Genomic DNA, 27,798 nt, shown 5'->3' with positions numbered 1-27,798 from the left:
AGTCAAGTGAGGCATACTTCTAGCTAAGTGCGCAGAAGACTGCAGTCTTAAACTACTTGGGGGGGGGAATCACAGGCCCACTTTCCGCCCCTATGCTGAGAGTGTTCAGCAGTGGCTAATGGAGAAATACAGCTTCCTTCCTATGAAGAAGCAGAAGAGCATAGACTGGCAAGGGATGGAGAAGAGAGGGGACCCATTTATTCCCCTTCTTAGGTTGCTCATGCCAGTGTTGGTAGCTAAGCTGAAGTCCTCGATTAACAGTGACACCATTCCAAACTTGTCCCTTTCCAAGAAATGTCTGACACAGCATTAATTGCAAAGAGGTTTATTGTCAATGTCACCCATTCTATGCCAGGCCAACACTTTGAATTACAGAAGAGGTCACTCCCCCTCCCAAGTTTAAGATACAATGAGCAGGCTTTATTCTTTTTGGTTAACTCCAGCCCTGCTACCTTCTGAAAGAGGATTTTCTTGGGAGGAGGAAGTGGAGAGAGAAACAGCCCCTTCTGTCCTGAGAGGTTGATACCACACCCACACATTCTCTCTCTGCAAGGCCTGGTCCAGAAGAGCGGCATCCCTGCTGCTCTGAGGGGGAAATTTGGTTTATAGCCCTTGGCTCTAGAGCAGCCTTCCCCCACCTTGGCTCTGGAAGTGGCATTGCGTTTCAATTCCCATCACCCCCGCAGGCAGCATAGCCAATGGTCAGGTATAAGGGGAGTGGGATCCCCCAACTAAAAGGCTGAGAAAGGCTGCCATACAGCATAAGGCCCTCTATGCACAGAAAGATGGAACTTCCCTGGAGATGGAACTGGAAGCCGTTCTTCCCTGGTCTCTGCCCCTTAACACAGGCACCCTCAGGCATCTTTAGAAACAAGAACAGTGCTGCTGTGCTGTATCCCAAAGAGTCCCTGTCAAAGCTGAGGAGGATCTGAAGGCCACCATGCACACAGCCATGGTTAGGGGAGGCTTCTCACTTTCCATACCCATCACAGCTCATATGGCACCACTGTCTTTCACAACTTCCTCAGCCTCACAGCAAAAAGGGTCATCTCATTTTTTTTTAGCAAGGCTCCTCTCTTGCAATGGAAGAGGGCACCAGCAAAAGGCAGGGGAAGCCTTGGCTCTTTTGAGCAGCAAGAGGAGGATACTCACTCCCCCAATAGGTGTTTGTTAACTCAAGAGCAACAGCATAGCAACTAGTACATTTTTTTTAAAAAAAAACAGGCTGCACTGAGCCCAGCCCTCACGAGCTACTGAGTGCTACAGGCCACACAGCAGAGAGAACTATAAGGGAGAAAACACACTCGGAGCCTGCTAATCACTTCCCCCCAGGCAGGGTTCAGGGAGGGAACAGAAAGCGAAGTCCAGGCTTGAGTAGCCTTGTAAGCCCGAATGCTAGAAAGGCAATTCCCCTCTTCCAGACTCAGAACACACCTGGGGAAACAAGCAAGGAGACAGAACAGGAGGGAGGGGAGAAAAACAGACACCAAGTGAATCAGACAGCAGTGAAAAGTGTGTGACAACAAGCAGAGCCTGAGCTGTGTGCTACATCATTCCCCAGAGGACTGGCTCCCCTACCCAAGAGCATCCCCTCCTCTGGTTTCTGCTTGCAACACTGAAAGGGAGTGGTGGTAGTGGTGTTGAGGGGCTTTAGCATCAAGGCACAGCTACTGTAAACTCAGGGCTAATAAGGTCAGGAAAGAGCGACTCTCATTGAAGTAACTTTGCTGAGGAAAGGGTGCATCACGGCATGCAACATAAGGAATAGCCATGTAGAGCCATTGCTAGCAAGTTGCTCTGGAGGGACAACAGCCTTCCCACCCACCCAGCATCCCCAGCCAGTAACAGGATTAAACATCATATGAAAACGTGTTCCACAAAGGCTCGGGTGCAAGCTGCTCTAAGGAAAGGGAAAAGGAACAGACGTGAAGGCCTGGGGAGAAGCAGGTTTTTCCCAATAACATTTTTCCAACGGGCAAAAGAAAAAAAGAAATTTGGGGCACTGTCAAAGATAGAAAACCTCCTAGAAACATTTTTACTCAAAATTTGCAGTATGAAGATTTTTTAATGTAAAACAATCTACAGCACATAGCTTCCTATGTGTACTGTAGACCAGGCATGGAACACTTGCAATTCCCATCAGCCCCAAGAAAGATGGCTAATGGCCAGGGATGATGGAAAGTGTAATCCAACATCTGGAGAACCAAAGGTTCACACACTTGCTATAGACATACACAACACTCAGATCCAAGATGCATTTCTGGGCCCAGAGCAGGGAGTAGCTAACTTGAGGCCCTCCAGATGTTGCTGGACTCCCAATTCCCATCAGCCTTAGGCAGCATGGCCAATGGTCACAGGGATGATAGTAGCTGCAGTTCAGCAACATCTAAAGGGTCAAAGGTCAGTCATTCCTAATCTAGTGGATGCTGCTAGGAGTGTGTGAATTATTCCTCGTCTTCTTCTGGTAATCTGTCATCTAGTTTGGAAACATTAGAAACAAGTATTGTGCATCTCCCCTCACCTCTCCCCTCACACAACTTCACCACAAAATTACTACAAAACATCACAATTCTATGCATTACTCAGACATAATTCCGTTGGGTTTAGTGGGACTTGCACTCATGGTGTATAAGGATGTCAGGCCCAAGGTATTTTTACTTTTGAGGCTGCAATCCTATGTGTACTCTCCTGGGAGTAAGTGCCACTAAACAGAGTAGGTCTTACTTCTGAGTAAGCATACACTGGATTGTTCTGCACATTCCATAAATATGCCACACAGCATATAAAATGTACTATGTTATAAATGATGCATTTTACACTGTGAGAGTAAGAAGTTTATGTTTGATAAGAAAAGTATTACATTATTTCCATTTCCTCCCACGTTCCATCTCCCCCACCCCACCCCGGCTTCAAAATGTCCAGAAACTGTATATATCTAGGGAGTTAAACACACAAAACTACAGGGCCCCTAACTACTGTAATTTGCTTTCAGCAAGTAGTGTCGTAGAGACAAGTGGTGAATGATTCATCCAACAAAGTAGGCACAGTGAGAACATGGGTTTTAGAAGCAGGGTTCTTCAACCCTGGGACCTCACATACTGAACTACAACTCCCATCACTCCCAGCCAGCTGAGTCAATGCCCAGGCATGATGGGAGTTGTAGTCCAACACCACCTAGGGACCCAAGGTTAAAACACACTGGTTCAGAGTTGTGCTTATGGAGAAGTGGAGCCCCATGTTGTGCACAGAGGCAAAGCAACCCACCCATCTAGTCATATGTATTTATTTATAACCAACTCATCCTCCAAAAGGAAGTCAGAGTGGCTTAAACGCATTTTCCAAGTGGCCTCCCATCTGGGCATCACTCAGCATGCAATTCCGTGTAACCAGCACAGTGGTTGTCATGACCCTTCAGACTTTCCTGAAACACTGCAGGTGAAATTCAGCGATGTTATGGATTAAGGAGAGCCCTGCAATTTGAACTCAGGATGAAGCAGCTTCTGGGCTCCACTTTGCCACAATTGCATGCTGCAGCCATGTCCTCACCCTGCCCACTGAATCACCCCAAGACATTATCGGATACCCCTGGCCAATACAGCTGTGAGTGGATCTCTCCGGGCATTACTATGTCTGTCTCCCATCTCCCTCTTGCAAAAGGTACCCAGTGCAGGTGTTTATCAGGATGGAGGAGTGCAAGCCTTCAGGACAGCATGTGCACACAAAGGAAGGGAAGGGGCAGGTCCAGCCCCACAATCAAAATTGCCAGGGCTGTCTGGATCCTGTACCGCCAAACCCAAATTAAAATACTACAACCAACAAACCTCAGCCCTTAACACTGCAGTTTAAGTATATTCAGAAGAATTTAAGTGTATCTCAAAAATACTTTTATCCTGGCTCTACAAGACAATCTGTCATATAAATTGGATATTTTGGGACCCAGGAAAGGGTAGCAAAAGAGAATGGATGGAGTGAAGGCACATGGATGTGACTCCACCCCCAACAGCCAGAAACTCACCTTAGAGAATGGGCACCCTTGTAGGGCACAATGCAGGAAACGTAGGAAATATACACAGCCCTGCTATGAAAAGACAACCCCGGTGATTTTTTTTTTTGCTGATCAGGTAAAATGAATGCTTGAGGGTTACCTGCAGAGAGGCAGCATGGAGGGGCATCAGACAGAATATGCCTGTCCATCGGGGTCTGTGGCATGGGAAGCACAGAAGGGAGGGATGGGCAGGTGAGGACACAAGCAGTGGCGGCGGCAGCGGCAGCAACAGCAAAGAAAGAAAGAAAGAAAGAAAGAAAGAAAGAAAGGGCACCAACAAGTTACATTCCTACATCGAGCATCCAACAAACCCTTTTCCAGGACCTGCCACCAGGGATTAGGCAAGGGGAACAGGAAGATAAGAGGACTGCAAAACCTACCAAGGGATGGAGGAGTGAGGAGGAAATGAGGAGGTTACAGTACCAGCAAGTGATGCAAGACACCAACAAGCAGGATTTAGGCCAGGGAAAGAGGACGTGCCCTTGTACACTGTAGAACAGGCAGGGGGAACTCTGTGGCCCTCCATCATCCCCAGCCAGCATGGCCAACAGCCAGAGATAATGGGAGTGGTGGTCCAGCACCATCTGGAGGAGCCTGCCACAGGGGTAAAGAAACAGGTTTGTATGCATGCAGGGCCGGTGCCAAAGGGCAGCCAGGTCGAGCCGTGGCTGAGGCCCCCGCGTCCCACAGGGGCCCGTGAAGGGGCCCTTGTTAAGGCGGGAGAGTAGCACTCCCCTGCCACAGATTGCAGGGAGAGAGCTTCCAGGCCGCCCGGTAGCTTGCTCCACCTACCTCTCTCTCCTGTCTCCTGCTGCAGCATGCACTGTGCACGGAGGACTACCATCAACCAAGATGGCAGTGGAGGCTTCTTTAAGGGGCTGATGCCCCTACCGCCAACTTGGTTGATGGCAGGCATGGTCATGTGTGCACGTAGCATGCATGTGTCCCATCAACCAAGATGGTGGCAGAGGCATCAGGCCCTTAGGGAAACCTTGGCTGCCATCTTGGTTGATGGCAGGCTTGCACCCACAGTGCAACAGGCCCCAACATGCCTGGCACCAGTCCAGGCGACCAGCATTTACCTCAAGAGAGAGGCAGGCGAAGCATGTTGTAGGCAGCCATTGCAGGCCTGCATGGCAGTGGGGGGAAATGCCTGGGAGCTCCCTCCCATGATCCACACCATGCATCGTGGAAAGGAGCGCTATCTACCCACCCTAAGGAGGGGCCCTTCAGGGAGAGGCAGGTGGTGCATGTGCTGGGGCAGGCTGGTGCCCAAGGGCCCCGGCCTGCCTGGCATTGGCTCTGTACGTATGTATCACACACACTCAGTCCCTGGGCCTATCTAACAGGCCCAGGAGGGACTCGATGCAGATAGGGAAGTTACACCAGTCCCACACTCAACAGAAAGTGCCTTTTAATTACGTTGCCGGGACTGGAACCCTTTGTGGTCAACACCACTAGATGTGAGTTGGTCAGGGTTAAGAACTCCCTGGGTCTGTACCTCCCTGCCTTGCTCTGCACAGGAAGGTAGGCAACCGACCGTTGGGGCCTAAGATAGAGCCTTTGTGAGTCCTTATGCCTAGGATGCCCCACAAAAGCTGAAAACTGACAGTATTGCCAAGTAAACAAAAGAGAGAGTCTCTCGCAGAGCTGTGTGTTCTTTCACATCTTGTCCCATGAATACCCAGCTCTGCTTCTAGCCATTGTATACAGTATGGACACCATCTTCAGTCCAGAACTTCAGTTTCAAGTTCTCATCAGCCCTTCACATAAGGAGGTTTTGTCCCTGTCCCCCCCGGCCAGTAGCAGTTAGGGAATGAAGGCACAATATTGGGGCCAAACAGGGAAGAAAACTGACAGGCGAGAATGATCATGCAGAAAAGGTACCCATCTAAGGTCTGATCCCGGGTGAATTTAGAGGATGCAGGTCCAGGATGGCCTTCAACTGCACATAAAATTCTATCATTTGGGACAGAATAAATAAATCAATAAAAAGAGGCCAATTCTGCCAAGATACCAAGCTTGATACAAAACCCTGGGGCAAAAGCAGCACATTATCTTCCGTCAGTGCCCAGAGCTCAACTGTGACAGCAAGCCAGCAGCAGTAGCCAATAGCACAGCCCCGTACCCCACCATGGTGAATCTATCTGGCCAGTACAGGGGAACGGCAGGGACATGCAGCCAAGCCATGCAATAAAACAGCAAGGCAGGCAGTACAGCCTGAACGAGCTTAAGGTACCGGGGCTCTGTTGTGCAGGAGCAGCCTGGGCAAATGCCTCTCCCATGCCAAAATTACACACACGCGGTTACAGAATGTGCTCCTGCCCTTTACTTGACACAGCCTCAACTCTTTCGCCTGAGCGGGCCTTTGGGCCATTCTGTTAGTGATGCATCACAGCAGGAAGTCCTCAAGGAACAACCCATCCTTCCTCCATTGGCCAGGGTCCCAAGTGCACCAACCAATGAAACACCCAGTCTTGGGCTGGCTCACAGGAGGTTGCATTGTGTATCCTTCTTCTTGGGGGAAGGGTCCCTGCCTTTGCCCTTTACCCGCCTGCTACCCCCCATGGCCCCCGAGGGGCTTTTTGACGGCCCACCCGCCTGGCTGTCTGCGGCAGGGCTCCCTTGTGGCAGTGGAGTCTTTCCATGGGACTGTTTTTTCATGGGGCTTCTCGCACCTGCTCTGTGCTGGCCCTTGGCCTCCATCTCAGATAGGCTGTAGGCCATCGCCAGCTGCAGGTCCTCGTCGTCCTCGTCACTGTCCGTGTACAAGATCACAGGGGACGAGCTGGGGGATGGGCGCTTCGGAGGTGGGCGCTGGGGGGTTGTCGCTGGGGGAGAAGGCGCTGGCTTGCGGTTCTGTAGGGCCTGCTGCTCCCGCCGGCTCAGCTCCAAGCCTAAGGCCATGTCGTCAGGAATACCTGAAAGAGGAGGGGGTGAACAGACAATTGGGAAGCCCTGCCTGCAGTACCCCCGTTTAATTCCATGAAGATTCCCCTATAGTTATGGCCCCACCCAGAAAGGCCAAGCGCCCCAGACCTGCAGCCTCCAACATGGAGCCCTTGGGCACCACACCACACCGCACTCACACCCTTGAGGCCCCAACCAAGGCTCCCTGCCTTTCCATTATTGGAATAAGGATTCCAATTATTGGGGATTGCCTGCTTTTTTTTTGTTTGTTTTTGAAACCACAGGGTGGGTTTTTTGAAGGGACTACTATTTTGGTTGAACATTTTCTTCTGTGAAGTGGATGCTCTGTGGCACCTACAACAGTTTCTTAGATTTCCAAAAGTGTCCCTGGGCCCCAAAAGGTTGGGGATTCCTGCCTTGGGACTACTAGTCTTCAGTTGGTAAGAGCTTATTATTGGTTTACTGCTTGACCTAGAAGTGAGTTGCAACAGTAACACTATCATCCCAGAAATATATGGTAAAGTTTTATAATAATAATAAAGTATCTGCAAATGTATTGTTAGGCTGAACAGTGGGCCCTGGGTCTGATGACTGCCCTAGACAGCTTCCTGTCACCAACAGGTACCATACTTGGCTGGGGAAATGGGTATCTTGAGTGTAGCCACAGACCAAGTCCCATGTAAAAATCGCCCACAACTCTTCCACATTCCTCAGTTCCCAGCCGTGTATATGATTTCATCTTCCTCTCTTATTCTGCGCCTCTAGGCTGCTCCACCACAAGTCTGAAAATGCCTCCCCTTCTCCCAGCCACCGTTTGGAAAGACGCCACTGGGGAGATCCTTTTCAATCCCTTGAACATCTTGTCTTGGAAGCTGGTATGCCAGGCATCCTACTACCACTTTATGGGGGAGGGCACATTCTCACAAAGCATTTCACAAGTTGCAGATTAAATGTCACAGGCACTCCAAGAACAACTCCATGGGGACAAGAGTCTATTACTCTCTCCTGTCTCCCAGGAGACAGGTTGAGATCATGCAGAAGGCAGCCAGGAAAGCTCAAATTTCTGGTCTTGGCTGGAGAAAGCTGTGCACTGCTGACTATGGAGAAAATGTTGATCAAGAAACCCAGGACACCCCTCTCCCTGTAGCCCCTCACCATTAATCTGGATGGATTTCAGCTCCCCATTTTCTTCTACTTCTACCCTCTCCTGCCCATTTTCGATGATCCTGGAGAACAGGGGACAGAGAAAAAGTGAACTGAATTAATGAAGGCTGAGAATACACATAAACTCATACCCAACCTGCCCAAGCAATGTTCAACCACGCTGGGCCTGCAAACCTTTCCATATCACCAGAATGCCATGTGACGGTGGTACCATTCCATTAGATGGGGGGGGAGTGAAGAGTAGGGAGCACTGATTCACAAATCCATCTTCTACACACACTAGCCTGTTCAGTTAGGCTGTAGGGCAATGGGAAACAGGGAGAGATACCATCCTGTGCAATCCATGTGCACTGCTGTGCATGTGACTGGGTAGATTTCTAAAAACACTTCATCACCGTAGGGCCTGTGGTTTGGGTAACAACGCAAGTAAACTTCTAACCCTCTTGAACAGCAACATTTGATCAAGCAGATGAAGAGTCTCAAATACTAGGAGCTATGAGATTTCCCCAGTTTGCTGCTGGAGGTGATAACCAGTAACAAGCAGGAACTAGAACTCTCTCTCACACACACACATGAAGGAAAGCACGCCCAATCTGGGACAGACTGTGTTGCTTCTTCCTTCCCTTGTCCCACTCCTGTGTGCTGAGGCCCTGACTTCCAAATATTCAAACATCTGAACACAGGCCATAGGAGCAGACAAAGAGCAGCAAGTTGGCAGTACAGCCCTCGATCAAAGGTCCTGGAAGCTGGCAAGTGGCACTCACTATCTTTAGAGAAGGACTATAGCTTAGGATCCAGTCAAGTTCTGCATGTATGAAGTCTCGCAGGGTCAATGCCTGGCACCCCCAATTAAAGTACACTGGGTGTCAGGGTCAGGAAAAACTTCTCTCCTGAACCCTTGAAAGGCACAGCTAGGCAGAGCATCAGATATTACTAGGCTAGATAGGCCAATGATCTGAATCAATATAAAGGCATGTCTCCAGAGAGAGAGAGAGAGGGAGAGAGAGAGGGGGGGGGGGGAGAGAGAGGGAGGGGGGGGAGAGAGAGAGAGGGAGGGGGGGGGGAGAGAGAGTGTGTTAGGAGTCCAGATGCCAAGGCCAAATGGTCCATGGTCAGACTATGGACCAGAGGTCCCCATCTGTGGTGTAATAACCCTTTAAGATGCATGAACAGCTTGTCAGCACAGGTGAACAGTATTTCATCAGACAAGTGCTTTGGTCTAATTCTTCCTATAGATGCCTGTGATTATACTTGCTTGTTTTTGGACTAATGGTAATGAATAAACCTGTTTGCCATATGGGAGGCTTGAGCATCCCTGAGTTTGCTTCACAGAGTTGTTGAGAACCAGCTATCACACCATCCATGCCTTATACAGACACAAAACAGCAGAGATGAGCAGGAGAAGGCCAGGAGATCATGGGAATAATGGGCTTGATTGCTGTCCAAGGGGGCCCAAAATCTGTGCTACAAGACCAGAAGGCAGTTGGTCTACAAAACAAACAGATTAAAAGGCTGAGCTATGCTTACCTCTTGGTAGTTATGCGCCTGCCATTAATGAACCTGGTGGAGGTGGAGACAGAGCGGAAGCCCATTCCTGCATTCATACCAGGACCAAGCGAAGAGGAGAAGAAGTCTGCAACAGGGAGAGCACCAGAATAACTTGCAAGGAAGGGTGCACCTGGCACTGAGATGACAAAAAAATATATGGAATGACCCAGAAAAGGAAAGGAGGCCCTGGACAGCAAAACCTTCCCTTCAGATTCCAAGGGTGGACAAACGGAGAAAGACTGTGAAGTCACTGTAAAAAGGACCACCAGGCCACGTTGTGAAAAACACATTGTCAAAAGGAAGATTCCACCATATGGCCAGTGGAAATTGGCGGCTCTGATGTTAGTGGGACAGTGAATCCAGTCTGGGTTTTAGTCAGAACTTTTGAGGTGGTTTCATGTGCTTTTCCTTGAACATTTGGAGTAAAACCCAGAGCAGATTCATTACTCCACTGACACTGGAGCTGCTAATCTCAACTGCATATGGCAGGAAACAGTGTCAATATGAACTGGAATGAAGGAGGGTGAGTGGAGGCCACAGTGACTTGGGGTGGGAAGGAAACCCTTCCAGCTGTTTTTCCTTACCCGGTGACGCTGGGAAGGGTGAGAAGAATGGCCCTGCTCCAGGATGTCGGGGTGCAGGTCCACGAAGGTCTGCAAATGGATCATCTAGAAAGAGATCAAGAGAAGAGATCATCAACATCTATCTTTCTGTGCAGAGAGACTCCTCCTCATAGAATAGTAGAGTTGGAAGGGGCCTATAAGGCCATCGAGTCCAACCCCCTGCTAAATGCAGGAATCCAAATTAAAATATACCCGACAGGTGGCTGTCCAGCTGCCTCTTGAATGCCTCCAGTGCTGGAGAGTCCACCGCCTCCCTATGTAATTGATTCCATTGTCGTACCGCTCTAACAGTTAGGAAGTTTTTCCTGATGTTCAGCCGAAATCTGGCTTCCTGTAACTTGAGCCCTTTATTCCATGTCCTCCGCTTTGGGATGATCGAGAAGAGATCCCGGCCCTCTCTGTGTGAGAACCTTTCAAGTACTTGAAGAGTGCTCAAAAGCGTGCAGATAGTCACCCCTTTGTTTTCTGGCATACTATCTGTCCATAGTTCTGGTTCATGTGCCTTGCCCCCACAAAGGGGCAGGAGATACTGGCAACAGGGTTGGAGGTTATGCATGGGCTGCAGCTACCATCAGGGACTTTCAGCCATCTGCACTACATTGCTGCTGCTTCCTTCCACGCAAGACAACATTTTATTGCCTCATCAGAGCCTCTATTTCCTGAGCTACAAAAAAGCACCTATTGCCAGCAGTGGGCGTGAAGTGCAGCCAGTAAGTTGATCCAATTCCATCATGCAAAGGGGAGCATTCGCGTCCCTCACACAGAGGCCCTGGATAAGCACATGGTCGGTATTAAAGCCAGTGGCAACATTTTGCCCATGACTAACCTGTCTCCTGGAAAGGATCTGGTCTCTTGTAATCCAGGACTGATCTAAGAAGGAGAGACTGTTCACTGTCCAAAACCCCACCCCCTCCCACTGAACTTTTTAGCTTTTACTGTCCTCAGCTGAACAGGTCCCATCCCTCCTGAAACCCCAAATGATCAACTTCAGCATGTGACAGAATTCAGCAGTCCCAGAGAATGGTTTGTGAGCAGGGGGGAGGCATCTGATGATGTTACACTAGGGGTTGGGAAGCTCTGTGCTCCTCCAAATGATGTTGGATTCCACCTCCCATCAGACCCAGCCAGCCAGCATGGCCAACGGTCAAAGGGGGGAAGTGATGGGAGTCAATGACTGTCCTCACAGTAATGAAGTCAAGAGACTTGGAACAGCCCCTTCACTCCCTCCACAGGCCACCCCGTTTACAAAATAAAAGGGAACCTGTGTGAGAATTGAAGCCAACGTACCAAAAAAGTCAGCAAAAGGATCACGACCCCCAAAGAAATCCCGGAAGACATCGTGGGCACTGCGGAAAGTGAAGGTGAATTCAGGTCCTGGATGTGCTCTTGACCCACTGGGCCCACCTGGGGTGGGGGAAAAAAAGCAGAGATCAGATGTAAACGTTTTTACCCTCCTCGCAGAAGGAATAAGAAAGAGACTCACTGTTTCCCAAGGCTAAGGTTTTGGATAACCAAAACCATTTCTGTCAAGACCTGTCAAACCCACAGCCTGCCAGCTGGGCCTTAGTGCTTCTGCAGGATTATGCCAATAGCTTAATCAAGCACATGCTCATGGGCCAAAAGCCATGCAAGGTAAGGCCCACAGAACCCAGCATGCTCTTGGGCACAACACAGAATCCTCCTTTCTTTGGCCCATATAAGGACTAGCTGCACCACAGCCACTTTGATTTTTGAGCTGACCAGCTAGCCATGGCTTCAGTAATATTCTGCTTCCGGACTTCCGGGAAGGGTGATTCGCCTGTGCTGCCTCTGAGACAAGCTCTTGCCTCAGAAGAAGCATTTTCAGCTTTAATCAGTCAGAATGTTTTTTTTTTTTTGACTGGTTAAGATTTTCTCCCGGTCAGGGAGAAACGTGAGATTAACCACAAAAGCCTGTTTTTGTTGGGGGGACTGGATTTCATTAATTTGAGAGAAAGTTCAGCCAGCGAATGCCGGACGGACTTCCATCAAAGGTCTTGCTGATTAAGCGACACGTTTATCTTTTCTTCAAAGAAAAACGAACTAACAGGCAAGCATCCTTCTTTCCATTTTTTTTTTACTTGGTTTAAATTGTTGCACCAAAAAGAGATTTGTCAATGAATCAGCTATAAAGAACTGGGTGAGTTAAAAAAATTTCTCTTTCACTCACGAAACTAAGGAGGAAAGAAATCGAAAAAAGCTTATCTTTGTTTTTATTGCAAAAAGCGGGCCTGGAAGTGTATTCTAAAGATATTAACGGAAGAGGGATTTTTATTTCGAGGAGGGAAAAAAATAAACAAATTTGATTTATGAACTTTGGAGTATTATGTCTGGAACTATTTTTTTTTTTTTGGTCTATTTCATTTTGACGAATCTGCTTACTCACGACGCCACTAACTGTTTGAAGCTGGGAACTAAACTTGTTTTGTTTTCCTGAATATATAAGAGATAAGACAGGCTGTATTGATGTCTGCAAGCCTGAAACATTAACCCAATTGTGGCTGAAATAATTTTTTGTTTTTGTGGTTTTAAGAATGACAACCAGGAAAGTGACTGAGACCATGGAAGAAATTATGTTTCAGAAAATAATGAGTGAGATTGAGATAATGAAACAAACCCTGAGACAGGGCAGACAGGAGATGAAAATTGAACTTAGCAAAATGATGCAGGAGTTTAAAAAAATAGGGGATTCTGTGAAAGAGGATTTTGATGGGATTAGAGATGAGAAAAGAAAAATTAAAGGGAAGATACAAGCCATGGAGACTGGAACAAATGAGGAATTGGAAAAAGATCTGGAGTTTACGGATGCTAGAAATAAAGTTTACTGTTTGGAATTCAACGTTGTCTCTGAAGAAACTAATGAAGATATTAGTGATAAAGTTATCAATGTCTTGGATAATTTTCTTGACTGGAATGATGTGATGGAGCTTGTCATAGAAAAAATCTATGGAATTAATTACAAATATGTGACAACAGAAAAAATCTTAAGAGATGAGCCAGTGCATTTTGTAAAAAAGAAGAGCAGAAAAGTGACTTTACAACAATATTTCAGCAACATATTTAGAATTGATGGCAAGGACATATTTGTGAAGGGGGAAATTCCCATCAGACTCTTGTTATATGACTATGGCTATGACAGCAAGATCATCATGAGATACTGATAATGGATGAGTGGATACTGAAACCACTGGATTTAACAGGACTATTGAAGATGGAAGATGGAATTAATATTGATAATGGAAGAATGGTTATGGAAATTATTGGACCTAATAGATTTGACGAGATGGGTTAATCGATATGTTTATTTGGATTATGGCTATGACAACAAGATTATTATGGGATACTGATAATGGAAGAATGGCTACTGAAATTACTGGATTTAACAGGATTATTGAAGATGGAATTAATATAGATAATGGAGGAATGGCTATTGAAATTACTGGACCTAACAGATTTGAATTAGATGGATTAAGCGACATGTTTATTTGGAGAAAAATTGAAAGATATCTCTCTCAAGGAATTGAAATCTCTTTTGGACTTTTTGTGGAAAGAATAAAGTAATGTTTATGAGATTTGATGATTAATTAAGATAACTACTGGAGGAAAGTGATTTTGTAATATAATTTTAGAGACAGGATTGTTATATATTGTAGACCTATGGTTGATCTGCGACAAATCGGAAGTCAACATTTTATTTTTTTTGTATAATTGTTTTTGTTTTGTGTTGTTTTTTGTTTTTGAAAATTTGAATAAAAATTAATTAAAAAAAAAAAAAGTAACATTCTGCTTCCAAAGAATCCACCCAGCCCTGCAAATTTCTCCTGGAAACAGCTCTGTGAAGGTCGTTCATTGCATTGCTACAATAATGCAAAAGCAGCTGATGAAGAAGGCCTACACACTTTCTGAAAGACACAGAACCTCACTGTTGCCATCTATGTTATTGCTACTCTCCTTTGCTCCCGGGCAGTGCAGATTTCTGCTTTTAAGTTGATCCTAGTTTTTGAAACATCCAGATAAAATTTGCTGGAGTAACCCAAATCCTGACCAAGCTGCTTACCTGCACCCATGAGCCCATCTTTGCCATATCGATCATAGACTTCACGCTTGCTCTCTGAAAACAGAGAGCATCTGGGTTAGACAGTTGCCTAGTGGCAGAGGTGTGACTCAGACAAGAGTGTCTGTGATTGGCATAGAAGGAACATTTGCCATACACATGGACTGTGGGGCAGAGAATACCACTGAGATCAACTAGTCTGACCCTTCATCTTGTCTAGCCAAAGCTAGGAAATTCTCTCCAGTCATTACCAAGTCCATGCCCACAAATCCTCACATTATTTCAGTAAAACATGCAACAACCCTGAGAAGTCAGCTAGTATCATTTGGACCATGTTACAGACAGGGGCTGAGATAATAGTTAGTCAAACACAGGTGACATTTAGTCTCTTAAAAGGCTCTCATTTCAAAGGAAGCCCAATCTTCCTGAGTTTACTTGTCCCAATAATCAACTGTTCCCAATGGCTTAAGTGAGCATTTTCAACTTTAGCTCCCAGCTGCGAGTTCCTATATAATATGTGGATATTTCCACTTCCCAAAACATATAACTGAGCCCTTAAGCCAGGGCTGAGGATCCTGCTGTTGGACTCCAAGTCCGATCAACCATAGCCAGCATGGACAGTGATCAGGAATGATGGGAATTGTAGTTCAACAACATCTGGAGGGCCAGAGATTCCACTTCCCGCCCTAAAACAAACCTGTGAACAACCTCTAAGATGCCACTTTCTTCCTTTTTTTAAGGAATAGATTTCCTCAGGTTGCAGAAATGACCCACATACAGGGCCAGGACCCTGGATGAACCAAAATGGCCAGAAAGACTGAGGGAGGTGGGTAGGAGAGTAAAAAGGCCACACACTTACTGTCTGACAGCACTTCATAGGCTTCTGCTATCTCCTTGAACTTCTGCTCAGCACACTCCTTGTTATCTGGGTTTTTATCCGGATGCCACTGCAAGGCTTTCTTCCTGTACCTGTGTTACAGCATTAAAGACACAATAACCATCAGCTTGGCTGGTGCACATTTTTATAGGCCCTGCTGAGATCCAAACTCGCAGAGAGCTCTTTTCTCTCTCACTTTGGCCTGTGCATCACCCCAGGCACGCCTCTTCTCCATTTGGACTTTTTCTAGCAGCCACAGGAAATTCTGATTCTGTGGGAAGAGAGAGCTTTAACTTATGTGGAAGTACATGATCCTCATTCGCTTCTATATAAAATTAGACTCTTCTTCTTCCCCCAGGAGTCGATAGTGGCCAATGGCCACAATACTGGAAGCTCCAGCTCAACAGAAAGTGGTCCTCCACCATTATTCTACCACCACTTGTCCACCAGAGGGCATTTCACTCCCACCAGAGAACAAAAGAAAACAAAAATATGAAAAAGCCAAACCTAATGTAGCGTTTACCTTTTCAAAATCAAGTAGACTGTTTCACTTCCAAAACAGAGGATTCACAAAAATTCTTCTATGGGTTTCTTGTAGGCAGCAAGTCTGGATATTTGCTCATCTGATAACTTGGTTCAGGGGAGGTTGAGTAACAAGAGTTTCTAAAATGCTCCTATCCTGTTACAGATGTGCTGCACCTGCTATCCTGGGGCACATCCGACCTGCACTAATTGGGAATTTTTGGCTAACAAGCTCTTTGATCCTATAGCTTTCATTATCCTGCAATGTGACAAAGACCTCCAGGCATGGCACTAAGTGGATGGCACAGCCCCCTTCTGTTCATTCTTGTGCAATAGGGCACCACCCTTGCTGGCCCTCTACACTTCAGTTGTCCAGCTCTGGAGTGCACATCACTCCACGCCCTTCTCAAAAACAAAAGTAGTTCTGCACACAGCCTATCCCTTTACCATTAGGTTATCTTCTTGCAAAATGGATAAAAAATAACTTTGCACAAACTATCAGGTTTTAATTCTTTAAGAAGTGTTATTTCTAGACTTCCGGGAAGGGTGACTTAGCCTGTGCCTGCTTTTGAGACGGGCTCCTGCCTCAAAAGAAGCTTATTCAGATATATCAGTCAGTTTTTTCTTTTTTTTTGACTGATTAAACTTCTCCCGGGTAGGGAGAAACGAAGAGATTAACCTCAAAGCCTATTTTTGTTGGGACGACCAGATCTCATTAATTTATGGGACGAGGTCCAGCCGACGAAGGTGGGACGGATTTTCAACAGCAAGCTCTATCTGATAAAGCGAACGTTCACCTTATCTTCTAAGAGAGAACGCACTAACAGGCAAGCACCCTTCTTTCTATATTTTTCTTTTACTTGACTTAAATTGTTGCTGTTTAAAAGAGATTTGCCAGATTGATCGGTTTTTGACATCTCACTGGAGAGCCATAACTTCTCTCTGCTACGCACTAATTAATAGCTTATCTCTGTTTTTGTTGCAAAAAGCTGTCCTGGATTTGCATTCTAAAGATATACACAGAAGAGGGATTTCTATTCCAGATTTTTATTTTGAAGAATATTATATTGTTTGAGACTACTCTCTTTTTGGTCTATTTTATTTTATTTTATTTTGACGAATCTGTTTTCTGACGACTGCCATTAATTGTTTCGATCCTGGGAACTGCATTTTGTTTACTTAACTATGGAGAGATAAGGCTGTCTGCTCTGTTTATACTGTGATGTCACCAAGTTTGGAGTATTAACCCAATTGTTGCTGAAATAAGAAGTGGTTTTCCTATATTTTTCTTTTAAAATGGCAATTAAGAAAGTGGCTGAGAATCTGGAAATAACTATGTTTCAGAAAATAATGGATGAGATTGAGATAACGAAACAAAACCTGCGACAGGGTTGTAAGGAGCTGAAAATTGAATTGAGTAAAATGACGCAGGAGATTAAAGATATAGGGGTCCCTGTGAGAGAGGTGACCCTGGAAGGGGTCCCTGTGAGAGAGGAGACCCCGGAGATTGGAACAAACGTGGAACAGGAAAAAGATTTGGAGTCTATGGACTTTAGAAATAAAATCTATTGTTTGGAGACACAGGAGATTAAAGACATAGGGGTCCTTGTGAGAGAGGAGACCCTGGAGACTGGAACAGGGGTCCCTGTGAGAGAGGAGACCCTGGAGACTGGAATAGGGGTCCCTGTGAGAGAGGAGACCCCGGAGATTGGAACAAACGTGGAACAGGAAAAAGATTTGGAGTCTATGGACTTTAGAAATAAAATCTATTGTTTGGAACTCAATGTTATCTCTGAAGAAATTAATGAAGATTCTAGAGATAAAGTTATCAATGGCATGGATAATCTTCTGGACTGGAATGATGTGATGGAGCCCAATATAGAGGAAATCTATGGAATTAACTGCAGCCATGTGACAATGGAAAAACTTTCAAGAGATGACCCAGTGTATTTTGAAAAAAAGAACAGAGATATGATTTTACAGCAGTATTTCAGCAACCTATTCAGAATGGATGGCAAGAAAATATTTGGGATAGAGGTAATTCCCATCAGACTCTTACTATATGACTATGGCTTTGACAGCAAGATTATTATGGAATACTGATAATGGAAGATTGGATACTGAAATTACTGGACTTAACAAGACTACTGAAGATGGAAGATGGAAAATGGAACTAATAGGGATAATAGAACAATGGCTACTGAAATTACTGAACCTAACAGATTCTGATGTGATGGATTAATTGAAATGTTTATTTTGACTATGGTTATGACAATAAGATTATCATAATTAGTAATGAGATGGGTTAATCGATATGCTTATCTGGAAAAAAAAAATTGATAGATATATTTCTTAAAGAATTGAAACCTCTCTTTGACTTTTTGTGGAAAGAATAAAGTAATGTTTATGAGATTTGATGATTAAGTAAGATAACTATTGGAGGAAAGTGATTTTATAATATGACTTAAGAGACAGGATTGTTATATATTATAGACTTATAACTGATCTGATCTTTGACAAATGGGAAGTCAATATTTTACTCTTTATTTTTTATTTTTATTTTTATTTTTATTTATTTTTTTTTTTTGTTTAACTATTTTTGATTTTGTTTTTTGTCTTTGAATGTTTTATGATTTTGTCTTGTATGTTTTATGAAAATTTGAATAAAAATTATTGAAAAAAAAAAAAAGAAGTGTTATTTCTAGTAAGTCTCTTATTTAAGAATCAAATCAAATCTGAATGTTCACAACTGTCACACACCATCTGAATACCACAGTGCAAAAGGCATGCAAACTGCATGAGCAAAGGTTTTGGATCAACCGCTAAGATAGTATAAAGGCATTATTTAATAGTGTGTGAGCATGTTTTAATGGTTATGCCAACCAATCACTATGCACTTTGGTCTGGTTTGAAAACTATCCAAAATACAGTTTGGAAACTGGATTTAAATCAATTATTTACGTTAGTCTTTTTCCTTAGGAATTTAAAGCCACCTTTTATTTTATAGATTTTTACCCTGTCCTGGGGGTGCCACAGCATTTGATTGTCCTGATGAGCAACCTATACTCTGGACAAGAGGCTACTGTAAAGACAGAATATGGAGAAACTGATTGGTTCCCAATCAGAAAAGGTGTGAGACAGGGGTGTATCTTATCACCCTATTTGTTTAATCTGTACGCAGAACATATCATACGGAAAGCGGGATTGGACCAAGATGAAGGAGGTGTGAAAATTGGAGGGAGAAATATCAATAATTTAAGATATGCAGATGATACCATACTACTAGCAGAAACCAATAATGATTTGAAACGAATGCTGTTGAAAGTTAAAGAGGAAAGCACAAAAGCAGGACTACAGCTGAACGTCAAAAAGACTGAAGTAATGACAACAGAAGATTTATGTAACTTTAACGTTGACAATGAGGACATTGAACTTGTCAAGGATTATCAATACGTTGGCACAGTCAAGAAGTCAGAAGAAGGCTAGGACTGGCGAGGGCAGCTATGAGAGAACTAGAAAAGGTCCTCAAATGCAAAGATGTATCACTGAACACTGAAGTCAGGATCATTCAGACCATGGTATTCCCAATCTCTATATATGGATGTGAAAGTTGGACAATGAAAAAAGCAGATAAGAGAAAAATAAACTCATTTGAAATGTGGTGTTGGAGGAGAGCTTTGTGGATACCATGGACTGCAAAAAAGACAAATAACTGGGTGTTAGAACAAATTAAACCAGAACTATCACTAGAAGCTAAAATGATGAAACTGAGGTTATCATACTTTGGACACATCATGAGAAGACCTGATTCATTAGAAAACATAATAATGCTTGGAAAAACGGAAGGGAGTAGAAAAAGAGGAAGGCCAAACAAAGGATGGATTGATTCCATAAAGGAAGCCACAGACCTGAACCTACAAGATCTGAACAGGGTGGTTCACAACTGATGCTCTTGGAGGTCACTGATTCATAGGGTCACCATGAGTCGTAATAGACTTGAAGGCACATAACAAACAACACATGTTAAAATACTCCTGCAAGCAGAGAGCTTGTGAACATTTAAGTGAACAGGGAAAAAACTACAAGAGACAAACATAATCTTAATCCGATCTCAACTGAGAGGTTGCAGGGAAAGTGAATTCTGGGTATTTTGCAACTGATTACCAGCATTACAACAGTCCCAAGAGCTACAAGTGAAGCTCAGATCATTTGCACTAGCATTCAAACTAATAACTACCAGGTTCTCCACAAGAAAACTAAGAGCTCGAGTGATGGAAGGAGAAAGATGAAAGGAGAAAGGAAAGTAACCAAGGAACAAATACAGGCAAGATACAACATCCAAGTCTAAGACAAAGTTGGCCATACAACTGAACTCCTGCATAACCACCCTACATCCCCAAGAAACACAGCATTCCCTGCACTCTTTTGAGGCACAATCTCAATCAAGATGCCCCCCCTTTTGCCCACTATTCTATAGGTAGGTACACCATGCCATTGCTTCCAGATATCACCAAGTCCACATCAACACCCACTCAACCACCGTATCAGGCATAAGGTTACATAAAAATCTTCAAGAAATCATTACCGGCAGCCTCGGTCAGCAATGGATGGAACATAACTTACGCTTTTTTGATGTCATCTGGTGAGGCGTTGCGAGGCACCCCCAGCGCTTGATAGTAATCCACCATGGTGCCCAATCGTGCTACGCTGGGAAGCTAGAGTAGGAGATAAAGGTTAGCACCACACACCTCTTATGGTTAGTCCCAAGCTAGCACCATCCAAATCATAACAGCCTTCCCATCTACCTTTTATTGCCAGTACAAAACCAAAACAGAATGGCCTACTGCATCAATCTGAGCCCTGCTGAAACACACCAAAAGGACCCACTGATACACTCAAACCAAGATCTCTGCAGTTGCTGGGTCTTTTGAAACAACTGGTACAAATGTAGCAGGAAAGGGTGTGTAACTCAAGTATTAGAAAACAGGAACGATCAATGAAGCCAACACTCTCACCCCCACCCCATGAGTGGCCATCAGCTGGTCCAGTAGAAGACTGGGAAGCCAGGAAATGGGAATTCTGGGAATGGCCTGAAAATGGCACATTCCAACATTGGCTTCACATGTTACAGCAGTTGGGTGTTTCACAGCTATTTTTTATCATGTATATCATGATGCTCCCCATGACACATGAAAACAATACTTTCTTCTTGTAGTGTCTGCACACACTGTGAGAAATTAGGGTCTATCATACCATAGCATAGCCAATGATTAAAAAAGAGAAGGGTATGGCTTTCACACATTATAGAGAAAGCCATGGTAAATGAAAAATCCTGATATATGCCTGTTGTACTTGCAATGCAAAGTAACATTCAATCATTTCAAGGGAGGGAGGGAGGGAGGGAGGGAGGGGGAGGGGAAGTTTAATAGCATAGCTATAGAACACTGGGTATGGAGGAGTAAAAAATTAATTAGGGGATGACTTCCCCCCTCCCTGCCTCCCTCAATCACTTGTGATTTTTTCAATTTTTCCAACAACAAAACATGGAAATATTGGAATATGGGTGGTGGGAACTCATAAAATATATTCTCCTTTGGAATGAGTGGAATGCCTAAGGTTTTACACACTCAAACTGTGTACTGTGAAGATTTTTAAGTAAAACAATCTACAGAGAATGATAATTCCTGTGATGTAATTCCAAGTGTTGCATGCAACCCAAGACGCATTTCTGCACCTGCAGGGTGCTGCCATCTTCTATAAGAGCACACAGAGCCTTCTTTGCTTATGCTTGTCTTCTTTTGGTGACTTTTGATCTAGTTTGGAGGCACAAGAAGCAACTATCCTAGGCTGGCTGTCCTTTTGACCTAGCCCCAATCTTTTAACTATACCAGAGCATCCTGCTACAAAACTAACAGCACAAACCTACATATATCTACTCAGACATAAGAACCATTGTTTCAATGAGACTTACTCCCAGGTAAATGTGTATAGGAGTGCAAAATACTGCAGATACACGTTTGAGGCTGCAATCCTAAGTGTTGCTTATTTCCCCCAAAATGCCAGTTCTTTTTTTCCTGAAGTGAAAAATGGGTTTTTCTTCCCATTTTCAAAATTTTCAGAAATTTTACATCTCTCATAAGAACTGCAGTTGTTCCATTAACAGATCCATACTATTTGTCATAAGTCTGATTATTTATTTATTTATTTATTTATATTTGATTTGATTTATATCCCGCCCTTCCTTCCAGCAGGAGCCCAGAGTGGCAAACAAAAACACTAAAAACATTTTAAAACATCATAAAAACAGACTTTAAAATACATTAAAACAAAACTTCTTTAAAAACATTTTTTTAAAAAGCTTTCAAGACACCTTAAAAAAAGGTTAAAAACATATTGTTTAAAAAAAGGAAAAAAGGTTTAAAAACATATTAAAAAGCAATTCCAACACAGACACAGACTGCGATAAGGTCTCAACTTAAAAAGCTTGTTTGTTTTTGTGGATTATTTTTTAAAAAACATGGAAAATGTGTTTTCTTCAGATTTCTACCTTGAAGTCTTTCTGCATGCATGAAGAGATCAAGCATACAGAGATATCAATAAAAGCTTAGAAAACTGAAGTCAGCAGAGTGGGATTTCAGGTGGTTTAAAGGCTAGACTCCCATACCAACCCTCCAACCTCTTCTCTATGGTCCTCAGCCCTTTCTCAATAGAATATTATTTGCTTTAACTTTTCTTCCCCTTTATCAAACTACTTACTCAGCTCCTAGCTATAAAGAAATTTAAAAACCCAAGTAAAAATGTAAATGTACTGCCTTCAATAGTACTTACAACAAGATGCTGTAGACAGAAATGTCCGCTAATTTTGTTGTTGTTGTTATATGCCTTCAAGTCAATTACAAAAGTTACAATATATCTTTTTATATATATATTCATAGGGTTTTCATTCAGAGGTGGTTTACCATTGACTTCCTCTAAGCCTACGGCACCCAGTATTCCCACACAGTCTCCCATCCAAGTACTAACCAGGCCTGACCCTGCTTAGCTTCCGAGATCAGACGAGATCGGGTGTGTTCAGGGTAGTATGGCCATAGTCCACTAATTTAAATTATGCCAATTCCTAATTGGCATATATATCACTCACTAAATTTTAATTTTCTGGCCACCAAACTTGTTTTTGTTTTTTAAGAGAGAACAATTCAGCATCACCCATTTTGCACTTTAAGTAAGAGCCATTCCCCCAGGAACAGTTCCCCTTGCTCATTCCCCAGGAGTCAGCATGTAGGGCAGAGTCTGGTATTTAAGTTCATGCAGTGGGAAGAAAAGGCTGATATATGGGGAGCATTTTTACAGGAAGCTTTTATTAAAACAGTTCTTGCTTCAATTGCTTTGAAAAGTAAAAGTAAAAGCTACACTGCCCGGAATACATACCCTTATACCAAATGCCCCTCTTATCTTCCTCTTCACATTTACAAGAAAAGTAGCCTGAGAGAAGCTCAGCGGTGAATTAAGCCTTGCATTTGATTTGAAAGGCTCTTTGTGGGCTTCATTTGCAAGCTGGCCAGTTTTAAATGAAGTGCAAACTCAGGAGTAAGTCCCACTGTGTTCAATAACAGTTATCCCCTAGTAACTTCTTTTAGGGTTGTAGCCTAAACTGCTTTTTTTTAACCACCCTACCAATTTTTTTTACTATCCTTCTAAAGTTGCTCCAAACAAATTTAGCTATGCATACATTTAAATGAAGAGTAGCTTTTCCCCCTCTAAGTAGTGTTTCATAAGCAATTCTATTTAAAAAAAATAAAGTTCTTTAAATCAAAGAAATTTAAATTATCTAAATTTAAATAACCATTATGGGCCATTATAACAACCATCTTCAACACAGCAACGTTCAGAAGTGCCAGGTTAAGTGATTACATCTGCAACCTTACGGACACACTTCCTGGGAGTAAGCCCTTTTGAACACAGTGACAGTCCTGAGAAACAGGATTGCTCTGTAACAATAAAGTCGTATGCAAGTCTATCCAGAGCAAGCCCCGCTGGGGCTCTCTTCCAAATAAATTGACTGCAGCTACAATCCTATACATACAGTCACCTAGAAGTAAGACCCACTGTGTTACTCCCAAGTAAACATGCTGTAGGATTCTGCTGTAAAGGACATGTTCAGCATATCTTGTGAAACTACCATCCAAAAATCCGAACTCCTCATTCATCTGTAAATGGGGCCCAAGCTAACACAAGGATAAATCGGGTAGGTCCCAGTCTCATGTTGTGTCTTCCTACTGCTGTCTGCTTGGGTATGAGCAATAGGGTAGCACAGCTTCAGCTTTACAGCTATCACAGTGTCCCAAGTTGTTGCTAAAAGGGACTGATTGCCTTATGAAGGTGCAGAGAATAATGCAGTGGCAGGGAAGGCCCTCCTATTCTCTGACCGCAGAAGCCCAACTTCCGCAGACAACAGTCCACATATTTCCCAGCTCTGATCTATAACTGCCATGGCATGGTGCTGCTACTTTTGAAATGGAAACCAACAACAAAAACACCTTTGCAGCAGATTATGCACTGGATGACACTCGGTCTCTCCTTAGGAAACCTTTCCTTCGAGTGGGGATGCACACAGAGACATCTAGTTTTACAGGAGCCTCTGAAACAGTTTTATTGCTAAATCCATCCACCCCTACCAATGGAAAAGGGTAGCATACAATAGAAGGCTTTTGAATGGCTCCTGTTTGGTTGTATCAGGTTCTAGGGGTGTTGCTCTAATTCTAAAACAACTCCTACTAAACTACAAGTGTGCAGGAATCCTGGCCCGCCTGGGGCCCAAACAAGCTACAGTTCCAAGTGGCCTTTCTGTCTGTTGGTTGGAACCTAAGGCCAAATTCATACGTGCACAGTTAAGAGTGCTGCTTAGAATACAATAAATGTGGGCCCATGTGCATATAAGAAGCTGCTTGGGTTATGCCAACCACAACTAGCTAAGGCCTACTGTTGTTGAAACTGACTTAAGTAAGTAAAGAGCTGCTTCACAACAAAAAGGCTCAGGATGTGGCAATGCACCCACAAAGCTGCATTTCAAAGCAGCAGCACCACACTGTTCACAATATGGAATAGGGCTTTCAAGCAGAGGTGGGTAATCTGTGGCCCTCCAGATACTGCTGGATTCCCAGTTCCCATTATCCCTGCCCATTCGCCATGCTGGTCGAGTCCAACATCTGGAAGTTTGCAGGTTCCCCATCCTTGCCTTGGAGCCTAGGAGTCAGGGGGCCCAGTGGGAACCATTCCTAAGCAAAGATAGCACTGAGCAAGCACTTCAGCTGATCCCAGCCCCACTGCACCAAAAAGAACACTGCTGGCCTGGGCCTTCCTCATTAAGTCTCTTTATGCACTAAGCGGTTTAGCAGCCATTACATTTTTAAGAGACTAGGAGGCTACAAGAGGCGCAAAAATAGCTGCTGTGAGAACAGGAAGGCAGGAAAGCCACTGAGGTGGGTTATCGAACTAACAGTGTTGTTACAGCCCAGTTCCGAAAGCCAGCTTGCCTGCTGACTTGCAGATCCACACTTGCCAGTTGGGACTCTTGTGCTTCAGCATTTAACGCACAATGGGAAGTTTGCGGACTACTTCCTGTGATTAAATGTAAGAAATGGATTCACAACCCCTTGATCCTGGACACACAATTCCACACTCTTTGCAGTTAGGATGCAAAAACGTTCTCTCCATCTTTTTTGTTTAATGCGGATACTCATTAGCACCAACTCCTTTTAGCTCTTCAGTCTTGTGTGTTAATATATCTACCTCCATGTGCTTTACGGTTACCCACTTTTCCGTCAACAGCTTCTCCGAAACACAAACAAAATTTGAAGTGGAGATTGGAGGGGGGGGGAGAGAGAGAGATGCCCCCTTATTGGAACCCCCAAACCAAATATCAGACTGTCCCTTCACTGCAGGGTGCTAGCCAAACTCTTTTCTTTAGGGCCCATTCCTTACCTCTGCTTTGCTGGAGTAGTAGAGGCAGAGAAGGCTTCTGTAGTAGGGAGAGGTTTTTCCTCCTCTGGGAAAGAAGCAGAGAGATGCCCTTGTTAACACTGATGCACTAGCCTCATTTCCACATTAATTCTCTCTCCCTCAAAAAAATGTTTTGTAGAGTGATTCCATTTGAGGCCCCCTGCCCCCCCCATTTTTTTCTCCACCCTCCCAATTTTTTTTTACAAATAATATTTACATTTATTACAGAAAAAAAAATCCCCCCTACTTTTTTAGTGCCCCTCTGAACTTTTTGGCTGGTTATGGGCGTAATTTGAGGTCACCCTCTGCCAAGAATCGACTTCCAACACGCTGAAATATGCAATACTAAGGATGGAGTGCTCACCCGCCCAGATCTGAGATCAGGGGAATAGGCTTCTAGGCCCAAGTATGTGACATCGGGGAGTCTTCAGCAGCCTACCATGTTTTTAATACAGCGCCGTTTTCCCCTCATAAGGAAGACCATCTTCTAACCCCTTTCAATCCATTTTGCATGGTTTATCACCCCAGATCTCGTCACTTCTTCGAAGGTTGCACAAAATGGAATCTTCTCTTCCTCCCCGCCGCCCCTCCAAACTCACATTTATGTTGTAACTATGGCATACCAGATAAAACTATCGCTAATTCCCTGCAGAGGACAGGCCTAGTAAATTAGCCCTTACTCATCATAGGGATCGGTTTTTAAAAAACTTTATGGAGCTTCCATTCCACCCTTCTATTTATCCCATTCTACTGGCAAAATCCTACAATTTGTTTGTACTAGCCTGCTGCGTTCGGACGACAACAGCCGCGTTCTCCAAGCTCTCCTAAAAAGCATGGGAGTTTTTATTGTTGTTTCCTGATGAAAATGCCTATTCCGCCCTAGCGGGGCACTGGACTCTCGTATCTCCCTTTTGTTTTGCGTTGTCCCATCGGATTAACGTACACAACATCCGGCGCTGGGGACCGATCGCGTTTCAGCTTCTCGACTGTTCTAATAGCGCCTGTCCCCAGTCTATCTAGGCCAGGAACGAAACACCAATTTTCCTGCCCGCAAGAAAAAAACAGCGAACACGCATTCTGTACAAGCAGCACCGAACGGGTTGCAAACGCCCCTTTCCTGGTGGCACTTCGGAATGACTGGCTAGCGGAGTGAGGTGGGAGGAAGAAACATTCCTAAAACGAGACCGCGACTCTGTTGGGCCACTACCCACAGCCTCCTTCCTTCCCCCGATGCTTCTTTAACCCTGTGCACACCAAATAATCTTTTGTACTCCGCGTTAGTTAATGCGGCGTGGCAATCACCCGCTTTCTTCTTGTCCATACCTACACAAGCACAATCCCCGCGGGCCACTTGACACAAAAGCACGGTTTGAACGCGGGGAAAGGCGTGTCATCACCACGCTTTAATGGGGGTAAGCCAGGGTGAGTGTAAAGAAATTATATTTTAAATCACATTACCAGTAGCGCGGAGAGCAAGAGCAACTTCGAAACACTTCTGCCTATTTACAATGTCAGCTGATGGATTGGCAAGGCGGTCTCTGCCTCGCCCAGGGATCTCAGGGCTGTTCCAGATTCCATAAATGTACCCGAGGATAATGGAAGAGATCTGTATTTCTGGACCACCTCATACTGCCAGGGGCTTTGAGGAGCCGAGCCGAGCCGAGCCGAGCCGAGCCGAGCCGAGCCGGGCTCCCCCCCCCCCTTTTACTACCGTAAGACCAATCTTCCTGGCTTTTGTTTTATGCAAAGACACACGATGCTCCAAAACACAAACAAACAACCGCACGTTCCACTACTCTTCCCCACCCATCATGCAGGGCCCACCAAAGGCAGGACATACCTCACTACTGGAGGAGGCTCCGTCCGGATTGCACCATGGCCACTGGTATAGCCCCGCTCGCTTTGGACACAATGCTTTCAGCCGCTCCAGTCTCCCTCCTGCGGCTGTCAAAGAAGAAGGCGGCAGGCTCCGACTAGCTAGCAAAACCAGTTCAGCCCTGAGGATTGGCAGGGGCATCGGCCAATGGAACGCGCGACT

General features: G+C 44.6%; 1 protein-coding gene and 1 non-coding gene across 5 annotated transcripts; both read right to left on the bottom strand.

The window, feature by feature from the left end:
* Nucleotides 1–309: 309 nt before the first annotated feature.
* Nucleotides 310–27,798, bottom strand: LOC133376719 (dnaJ homolog subfamily B member 6-like). Of its 4 annotated transcripts, none has more exons than XM_061609394.1 (12): nucleotides 27,601–27,798; nucleotides 25,743–25,806; nucleotides 20,385–20,476; nucleotides 15,222–15,331; nucleotides 14,366–14,419; nucleotides 11,578–11,694; nucleotides 10,252–10,335; nucleotides 9,647–9,803; nucleotides 8,111–8,181; nucleotides 6,724–6,966; nucleotides 4,146–4,200; nucleotides 310–1,434 (listed from the first exon to the last, which is right to left on the bottom strand). In XM_061609394.1, exons 3-11 carry the CDS (start codon nucleotides 20,447–20,449, stop codon nucleotides 4,172–4,174), a joined length of 930 nt encoding a protein of 309 aa, XP_061465378.1. In that variant the 5' UTR covers nucleotides 20,450–20,476; nucleotides 25,743–25,806; nucleotides 27,601–27,798; the 3' UTR covers nucleotides 310–1,434; nucleotides 4,146–4,171. The 4 variants fall into 4 exon arrangements, with proteins under 4 accessions (XP_061465378.1, XP_061465375.1, XP_061465377.1 ...); XM_061609391.1 differs by lacking the exon at nucleotides 27,601–27,798 and adding an exon at nucleotides 26,543–26,883; XM_061609393.1 differs by lacking the exon at nucleotides 27,601–27,798 and adding an exon at nucleotides 26,543–26,876 and having other exon boundaries at nucleotides 9,647–9,752.
* LOC133378558 (5S ribosomal RNA) lies at nucleotides 22,736–22,854 on the bottom strand. The gene has a single exon (XR_009761047.1). It is a non-coding gene; the product is annotated as a 5S ribosomal RNA (ribosomal RNA).

The sequence above is a fragment of the Rhineura floridana genome, chromosome 2 (genome assembly GCF_030035675.1).
Source record: "Rhineura floridana isolate rRhiFlo1 chromosome 2, rRhiFlo1.hap2, whole genome shotgun sequence".
NCBI lineage: Eukaryota > Metazoa > Chordata > Lepidosauria > Squamata > Rhineuridae > Rhineura > Rhineura floridana.
The sequence above is the reverse complement of the archived record's forward strand: the minus strand, read 5'-3'. Positions and strand labels throughout refer to the sequence as shown.